Source organism: Rhyacophila brunnea, unplaced genomic scaffold (assembly GCF_057557595.1).
Source record: "Rhyacophila brunnea isolate RB1 unplaced genomic scaffold, BYU_Rbru_1.0 scaffold_17, whole genome shotgun sequence".
NCBI classification, from domain to species: Eukaryota; Metazoa; Arthropoda; class Insecta; order Trichoptera; family Rhyacophilidae; genus Rhyacophila; species Rhyacophila brunnea.
The window spans coordinates 15,394,466-15,404,664 of NW_028232827.1; the positions used below are offsets into that span (position 1 = coordinate 15,394,466).

The window sequence follows — 10,199 nt, forward strand, 5'->3', positions numbered from 1 at the left end:
TTTCATTGTGTATAGATACTCGACAACTCCATAATTCAAATATTAAAAAAAAACACTAAATATAAGGAACACATTAATTTTACCGCATACACCATTTGGAAAACGCTACTGTAGAGCTTCACACTGCCTTTATCTTTAGCGATAGGTAGCGGGCCCGTCAAAGATCCTAGACTGGGGGCCCGCTTCAGGATGTAGGGGTCATGGCTAAGTGTCTTTCTAGTATAATAACTGAATATGAATAGGCTGAATATAAAAACTCACTTCAGCAATTTTGATAACGAACCACAGAAGGCTACATCTCGCAAAAGAATGGTTTCTTCAATTAAACATCTTTGGTGAATATGAAAAAATTCTCAATATAATGTAATTGGAATGTACAAAACTAGCGACATCTTTTAACTTACTTCACCATGTTCGATCCTTAGAGGATCTTAATATGGGTCTCCATAAAGTGGAGGTTGTATTAATAGATTTTGTTTTTATGAGAAATGGATGTTAGCCACCTGCTCAACCTATTAGGTCCATACTCTGGACTCTAAACACAAATTGAAAATAATATGTGTGTTTGCCAGATCCGGGATTCGAACTGAATGAAGATAATGAGTGCTACACTTTGGAGAAGCAAGAAAAATTCCTCTAAAAAAATGATTTATAAAACAAACTGAACATAATTATAGAGAAATGGGTGGCAGCGAAATGTTAAGAGAGGAGAGAACTACCGAAATACTGGTGTTAAAAATCGATATATTTGGTTTTGAAAGTGGAAAATGTATTAATTAACATAAAAGGTTTAACATGACAATATTTTTTTGTTGGGTTACACGATATCTGGTTTACTTCCGTTGCCCTTTAACGCCCTTAGAGACCAGTAATGGCACATTGTCACCTCCGAAAGGGGGGGGGGGGGGTAGTTAAGAGCGCTAGACCCCCCTGATGATGATGTAATGTCACGGTGATATCGTCTGCTTCGTCTTTCGGGGACATGCTTATGTTGATTGATAACGCGGAATTATAGGCGAAAACAGGGCGTTTATTTGTCGGAATACATTTACAGTCAAGTAGTACAGCGTAGAAAATATTTAAAAAAAAAAAAAAAAAATTTAAAATGGCGGTGACGTCGGCGAGCGCGACGCCACGGCCGACGTCACGCTCCTCGAGAGTTCGAAAACCGACTGACCCTATTAGGGGCTGGTAGGGCAGAGTAGGTAGTAATAATACACAACAAACAATTCACAATTATTCTATCTCTGAAAAATGACAAAAACAGCCTCTGGCATATGTACCTGGCTTGTAAGTAGGTACCTCGTCTTATATTTCAGACCTTTTCTAGGTACATGCTTTGGAAAGGGGCTGTGAATTTCTTGGAATTATTATTACCTTCTGCATTTCTTTGCTTGTTAGCTACATATTTTGAAATATTTGAACTAGGTATACAAATACATTTTTTTTTCAAAATATTCTCAAATCAGATATTCTAGGTATTAGGTACATTGTATGGCTGGGAACTTTGCTTCCAATATTGGTCAAAATTGGATGAAATGTAGGTAATAATATTAAAAATGATAGGTTTTAATAATTACTATTTTTGGCATCTAAAATATTGTGCTGACATTTGTTTTAAGTTATATAGGTAACTACAAAATCGTTTGCTATTGATTGGGTTTAAAATTACAGCTTGCTTCTAAGTATTTTTTAAAATTGACTAAGTATAGAATTTATAATGACGCTAGGTTTTACTTGGCTTGCTTATAGAATTAATGTAGGTATAAAAAAATGCAGGATTTTATTTATATTAAGGGCTAGACTGATTCTATTAAATTTTGTAGAACTTGTAAAAGGGTGACTATAAATTTCCATACATCTAAGCTTACGGGCTAGAAATTTGCCTCGCAGTCGATCTATTCATGTTTGCATGAATCAGCCCAATGATGATTCAGGCCTCATGGCCTTGGATCCTCTGAGGATGCCATGGTTTAGGCGGTATCAACGTGCTATAAAATATTAATAGATTTATTGGTATATTATACTTCTGTTTTTTTTTTTGTATTTCATGAATACCGGTATTAGTATTTTCATTCGGTATTGCAATCCCTAAAATGGAATGACCTCGGTTGATGACTTGAATAAATTTAATGTTAGATTTGCATTATTCCTTTGAGATACTGTGTACAAAATTTTACTATCTAATATTAACTATGTACTTCTACTTATCAAATCTCCAGAGCTATTCTAACTGATTAACAGCAACACGTTTCCATTATTGTTCTTGATCCAAAATAACACCGAATACCACTCGTGGTAATTCCGTATACAAGGTGATTATGTACAATAATTGGTTACACATTGATAAGCAAATATTTGTGTGTTGTGTGAACTGCATCTCTTTTTTTGTAGAGCTCGGTTAATTTTGCGTGAACTCGTGCATTGAGGTGGCGACCTAGCACTAGTGTCAGAAATTAGTAACAACTTGCCGCATCTCAATATGTAATTATCGTAGTCTATTTCACCCTAAACCAGTTAACGCAGTTATCTTGACCCGCGTTAAAAAAGATCATGGCCGATAGTTTATATCCCGGGATAATTAACTGTTGGAATACGACATATCATATTTATTATTGATTTTGGAGTTGGGTGATATGTTAGAATAGCCCGCCCTGCAATGTTCTTTTTTCACTTCAACCAGTTCCTTGGCATCTGACTTATAGAACACTTTACGACTAATCAATGTACTGCCAGAAGATGTTGGCGTATTCAGTGATGCACTGCATTATGTTTTTGATTATAAAGTTACTTTTATTGCATCAGTGTATCATTCATTAATTACATAAATATAATCTATAATAATACGTTACATATACAGACCTTGCAAAGCATTTTCTTTTTCTTTATCACTGTAAATACCAATGCATTTTGTTTGTGACGACATAGTTATTTTATTATTGTGTAATTTATAATTAATATTTGTATTTAATTACACTATGGTGCATATTGTATAATGCTGCTAATACGTACATGCTGTTCCTAATTATTTTTGATTCAGGTAATCACAGAAAAAGAGATAACGATTTATATTTTTAATTTATCTTTATATATCTCATAATATAAAATAAATGCCAATATAAAGATTATAAATGATGTAGATAAATCAGACAGATATAATCTATAGAGTTATCGCTATAAAAATCTCGAAAGAAAACAAATACTAGCTAATTAATGTTTCAAGTGATTTTAAAACAATATAGCTCTTCGAGTTTTGTGACACAAATGTTTTAAAATAATTTAACATACTACATACATTTAATATACCATTTTTCTTTGTGTTGCTCATAAGAACAAATGAGTATTGGAAATTATGATAACAATAAGTGAAATATCACTTGAAACATCTGTGTAACATTAAGTATGGTCTTGAGTGATATGGAAAATATACTTAATTAACTTGTACCTAAAATCACACTTGACACATGTGTGCGCTAGGTTATCGATATAATAATTTAACTAACAGGGGTGTTGAATATTTCTTTAGGGAGAACGAGAAAGGAAGAAAGAGAAGAAAGGAGAAACAAAGAGTTCGTCGACTGAGATGGTAAATGTATAATTTCAAAATAAACAATACAATAACATTATGAAGGAATTCAGTAAACATACACATTGTCGAAATGCATTCAATTTGAAATGTAAAATCATAATATTGTAACATAATTATAGTCAGTTAGATCCAGGGCATCCGCCAAAGAAAGGTAGGTTTTTGAGATATCAGTATTTAAAGGTGAGCTGCACTTTATTTTTAATTACTCTATCAAGTAATCAATGAGAAAACATTATAACATACATCTTGCCCAAAACATTTGATGTAATATGTAGTGTTTTTGGTAAATACTAAAATTTGAAAATTGCCCACATGTCATAGGTTCACCATTCCAGCTTATATCAATTTCAATATGTAGGTATATTTATTTGTTAATTTTTACGTAAAATTGTAAATTTCAGTAGCCAGATTACGTAATTATTTTTTTATCCCTTGATACTATGTCTTGGCTTTTTACAAAGGAAAAAGTTCATCCCAAATACTGTATCTATCACAGTATAGGCAGTTTTTGATCTGTAGCTCACTACCGATATCCACATAAGGTCTGTCTTTTCCATAACTTGGCCAAGTTACATTATTGAGCAGGGCAGATTTCTGTGGTGTCGGATTTCTGGAATGATAATATTGATTTACATTAAAAAACCGCGTGTGAAATAAAAATACTCACCTAATAATATTATTATGTCTATGGGGATAAACAACTCAATCCGTGTCGGCATATTGATCGATGATATTATTAAATAACTGACCGCAATTCCAAATTCCTTAATATCTATTTCCCGTAGTGTCCAATTATGGCAAACTTGGAACAGTATCATAACTACTGTAATTTTACTCCTGTACCGACTGTTTACGCTGCAAATAAAACTCAATCCTCCATCCATTGGAGCAACCACCAAATCTGTACTTCTTCATCCACAACACAACATCATGAAACCCACATGTCTTCAAAAGATGACCTTATGGTTTTATTTAAATGACCAACGTAAATTCCATAGCCATAGAAGATAATAGTTTAGAATAATAGTTCTAATATTTCATGTTTTTATTATCGTTTGTATATAATAGTAATTATTCATTTCGTGTTTGTTGTGATCGATCTTGTATATCGTTGATGATTGGTAGCTATGGTTTCCTGCTCTCCTATTTTCCGCCTGTCGCCGGTGTTGTCATCTTTGCTATCACACTAGCATACATTTGGATCCAAAGCACATATCCAAATGCATCCTGTGATTTTCTTTGCTTATAAAATCATTTAAAATGGATAAACGTTCAAGATGTCAGTAAATTAATATGACTGAATTCACTTGTTATCAACCTATGATATGGAAATATATAGTACAAAAAAAAGAACCGTACATACCCGTGTGCAGCAAAATCTGCCCACATTTTAGTCAATTTTGAAACCATGACGTAATCTGGATCCGTCACTGAAAATCTCGGGAATTTTATGCTGATGTAAAAGAGATAAATTAATTCGTCATGATGGACAGCTCCTAAAATTAAACCAGAAGAATGCCACATTATATTGTTGTCTAACCAAAGATGTTAACCAAAAAGAAAACTTTCTATAGAGATGGAGCCTAATCATATAAAAGTGACAGCAAAAAAGGAAAAACAGGACAACTAATTAAGTTAGCTACAGGTAAATTTCGCAAATTTTCTGAAAGGACATAGCTCAGACATAAAATGCCCACCGACGTCTTAGAGACTGATATTCGATGCCTTGTCTCTTTGATCAAAACGATTGCAACCTATTGTGCCTAATCATATTGCAATTTCAGTTAATTTCAATTACACAAGGTAATAATAAATAAGAACACCATAGTGAATTTATAGAACCGAATGTCAGAATGTTAATAAAAAAAAATCTCGACACGATTACTCATAATTATGTTCACTCTGTATAATAAATAATATGCATCCTGATAACTGTAGAGCAATTTCACATTTTGGATTTCTGTATCCAATACACAGTGTTACCATACGTACGGAATTTACCAGTACAGTACTGCTTTTTAGAAGATTGCTCTGGTATACGTTCATGATAGCAATTATAAAATGTCCAGGTTTTAAATTACAAAAAAGTGGTCACCTTACTAATACAGATATGACGGACACTGAGTTTACTAACGTGTCTTCACATAGGACAGGGTTGGCGACCGTTTTTAAAAAAATATTTTTTTTCCAGTTAGGTACATATTCAAACACGCGCGTTAACATGATATTCTTAGGTCAATAATTATTATAAAGCAAACATTATTCGTAGGATGTTTATCACATTTGAATGGTCAAAGACATAGCTTATAATCAGTATCTTTAGAATTATCTTCAAATGTGTTAATCGTGCCCATTTTTGAATAATAAAATGCCTAATTCTTGTCAAATTTGGGATCAAAAAGATTATAAAATATAATTTTTTATCGTAAATATGTCACTATATAATGTTAACGTTAATTTTACTAATGGTTTTGTAAATGCGTTTAAAAATTGATAACCCTAAAAAATCTTAACACCATTTCACATGGACGTACTGAAATATGACTATATTCTAAAACATTAGAGCGAGAGGTTTAAAAGAATACTATTTTATGTAATAACAATACTTTATGCAGACATCAAATGTTTAAAATAAATATAAAGGATAATAAAACTTCAAAATTATATAAATAGATTATCTATAACGTTTAAGGAATGTCCAGGGTTATGCTCTGAAAATACCATAAAAGCTACATTTTGACCTACGCTGAGCATGTGGGCCATTAATGTATTAATTAAATTGGTTCTTATTGTACAAATTGATATGAGAATTGCTCCGATCAGATGAGGCATTCTTTCGCTACAGTGGTCCCAAGCATCGTAAATCAATCAATATTGGAGGTTTGCTGCGCGGCATCCTCCGCCACCTGATGAGGTTAGTGTGATAATATTATATGTGACGCATAAAGTATAAGGACTGACCTATGCAATTATATATTTACATTAAACGTAATGCTTATTCTTTTATACAGTGCGATCAGTCATTATTATTATTGGTATTTTATTTCTTTTCAAACGCGTGCTAAGCAAAATTATCTCGCGTGCCATAGGCTCGCTACCCCTGACATAGTGATATTTGAATTTGAAGATCTAATGAACAATGTGCAGAGTGCAATTATTATGGAGGACACGAACTGCAACATAGTATTTCACCAAGAAAAAAACTTAACTTGTTAACATTGACGTAAGTAAAATATAAAATCATCAAATAAACTCATCAATATTCAGACGCGACAGTAAGCTGTTTTGGGTTTAACCACCGAGGTATTAGCGTGGTACATTAATTATAATTTGTCATCCCGATGGATAAGTGACTTTATCTTTGAGTTTAACTCTAACCAACATTTCCAAAATGGAAATTTCACATTTATTGAAATACATAGTAAATTTTGAATGACCACTCACCTAAAGTTGTGTGTTCACTTTCGTTCCCCCCTGGCAGATAAAAGTGACTTAATCGTCCTTTATAGCTAAACCTGTAGTAATACAGACGATTTTTATTGCTTTTGGCAAGAAAATCGGCACATCGATGTGACGCGTAGCCAATCACTCCATCGGCATAAAGGTTGACCATTGCTGTTTTAGATTCATTATTATTTTGTATATCTTGAGACTTTAAATAGTAATCTTTTAATTTTCTACTAATTTCCTTTGATCTTGAAGTATTTCTCTCGTAAAGAAATGAGATTGGTGCTATTGTCTCCCAATTTTGATTCATTAAATTTCTGCTTGTTTCGTTCAATACAACCTCTGTAGAAGAAGAAAACAAAACATATTTCGATGTTGAGTAAGGAGTCTTGACATGGTAATATAGATGGCAGTATGTATTTATACGTCAGCCGACATTCTTGCCAAAGTGAGACAAATGAGTTCAGCTCACTTATATGTTCCCAATAGATGCAATATACATAATACTTAAAATGCTGACATGAAGAAAACCGTCATTAACAGCACCTAAATATATGGCAGTGAAGCTAAAAAATGAATACAATTATTAGTCTTATCAATATTAATTATTGACTAAGGGCGCGATGCAGAATCATACTTAGGCGCGTAAGTCCCTAAGATACGCGGTGAACTTTAAGGTGCCGATTTTGACGACCTAAGTCCAGTGAGAAAATTATATTAATTTCTTATTAAAACGCCTAACTGGAAGAGAAAAAGAACATATGACATGTTTTTCTTCTTAGAACGGCTGCTTAATATCAACGGTTCTGCATCGCGCTCTTAGCTGTAGGTCAACCAAATTTGTTAGGAATGGATGGTTTTGTTTTATTAATTTTATTAGCCTTGACCAATTCGAAATTTGGTCAACTTATACCCAAACTAAAACAAATGCAAATGTTGCCACAACTACATGAGAAAGGATAGACTAAGGAAATATAATATACTAGCTGAAGTACCCGGCTTCGCACGGGGTCGCTTCGTGGTTATATTTATCTTAGATATTTGAAAAATAATAAGAGGTAATTATTTCTTTAATATTAAAATATCTGTGTAATACAATATGGCAATATGAAAATAATTATAATAGGAGTAAAGGTCAAACATAAGAACACTAAATTAAAATCGAATCCAAAATATGAAAACGTTATTAATGTTATAAATATGTAGTAAAAAAAAAAATCAAAATTGGATGGAACAAACAAACAACAAACTTTGTATGTTATATAATAATAATTTAGAAGCCGCACACAACTGACAAAAGTTTCATCGCAATCGGATGAATGGTATAGGAACGCATACGAATAGTAGAAGAAGATGATTTTCTAATTCAGAAACCTTCGTGGGCATGCGCATGACAACTCACCAAAGTTTCATTGCAATCGGATTAATGGTATAGGAACGCATACGAATAGAAGAAGAAGAAGATGGTTGTACTAATTCAAAAACCTTCGCGGGCTTGCGCACAACAACTGGTCAAAATTTCATCACAATCGGATGAATGGCATAAGAATGCATACAAATAGAAGAAGAAAAAGATGATTGTAGTAATTCAGAAACCTTTGCGGGCAAGGGCACAACAACTCACCAAAGTTTCATTGCAATCGGATGAATGGTATAGGAACGCATACGAATAGAAGAAGAAGAAGATGGTTGTACTAATTCAGAACTCTTCGCGAGCGTGCTCACAACAACTGGTCAAAATTTCATCGCAATCGGATGAATGGTATAAGAACGCATACAAATAGAAGAAGATAGAATAGAAGAAAAAAGAAAATAGTTGTAACAATTCAGAGACCTTTGCGGCGTGAGCACAACAGTTGATCGAAATTTCATTGCAATCGGATGAATGGTATAGGAACGCATACGAATAGAAGATAGAATAGAAGAAGAAGATGGTTGTACCAATTCAGAAACCTTCGCGGGTGTTGGCACAATTACTGACGAAAAATTAGTTGCAATCGGATGAATGGAATAGAAACGCATACGAATAGAAGAATATAGAATAGAAGAAGAAGAAGAAGAAGATAGTTGTACTAATTCAAAAACCATTGCGGGTGTTACCACAACAACTGACGAAGGTTTCATCGCAATCGGATAAATGGTATAGGGACCATACGAATAAAAGAAGATAGAATGAAGAAGAAGAAGAAGAAGATGGTTGTACTAATTCAGAAACCTTCGCGGGTGTAGGCACAATTACTAACGAAAATTTTATTGCAATCGGATGAATGGAATAGGAACGCATATGAATAGAAGAATATAGAATAGAAGAAGAAGAAGAAGAAGAAGAAGATGGTTGTACTAATTAAAAAACCATTGCGGGTGTTACCACAACAACTGATGAAGGTTTCATTGCAATCGGATGAATGGTATAGGGACCATACGAATAAAAGAAGATAGAATGAAGAAGAAGAAGAAGAAGAAGATAGTTGTACTAATTCAGAAACCTTTGCGGGTGTTGGCACAATTACTGGCGAAAATTTTATTGCAATCGGATGAATGGAATAGGAACGCATACGAATAGAAGAATATAGAATAGAAGAAGAAGAAGAAGAAGATGGTTGTACTAATTCAAAAACCATTGCGGGTGTTACCACAACAACTGATGAAGGTTTCATCGCAATCGGATGAATGGTATAGGGACCATACGAATAAAAGAAGATAGAATGAAGAAGAAGAAGAAGATGATGATTTTTCTAATTCAGAAACCTTTATGGGTGTGCATACAACTACTTACCAAAATTTCATTGCAATCGGATGAATGGTATAGGAACCATACGAATAAAAGAAAATATAATGAAGAAGAAGAAGAAGATGATGATTTTTCTAATTCAGAAACCTTTATGGGTATGCATACAACCACTTACCAAAATTTCATTGCAATCGAATGAATGGTATAGGAACGCATACGGGACAGACACACAGACAGACAGACATACAGACAGACAGACATTCATTTTTATATATTAGTATAGCCTATACTCTTCCCGCAAGTGCAAGCAATAAGTTTACAAAGTTTTATCGCAATCGGATGAACGGTATGGCTGCGCATTAAATACGAACAAACAAACACACAGACACACAAACACACAAATATTAATTTTTATATATTAGATATGTAGTT

The 10,199-nt window shown here is 33.3% G+C and overlaps 1 protein-coding gene across 1 annotated transcript in view; it reads right to left on the bottom strand.

Moving 5' to 3' along the window:
- The window catches only part of LOC147073755 (uncharacterized), a 75,495-nt gene that overhangs the window by 58,435 nt on the left and 6,861 nt on the right, over positions 1–10,199 (bottom strand). The window contains 3 exon segments of the mRNA XM_085944676.1: positions 4,121–4,199; positions 4,953–5,085; positions 7,034–7,378. Coding sequence (XP_085800802.1) covers positions 4,121–4,199; positions 4,953–5,085; positions 7,034–7,378 — 557 coding nt within the window.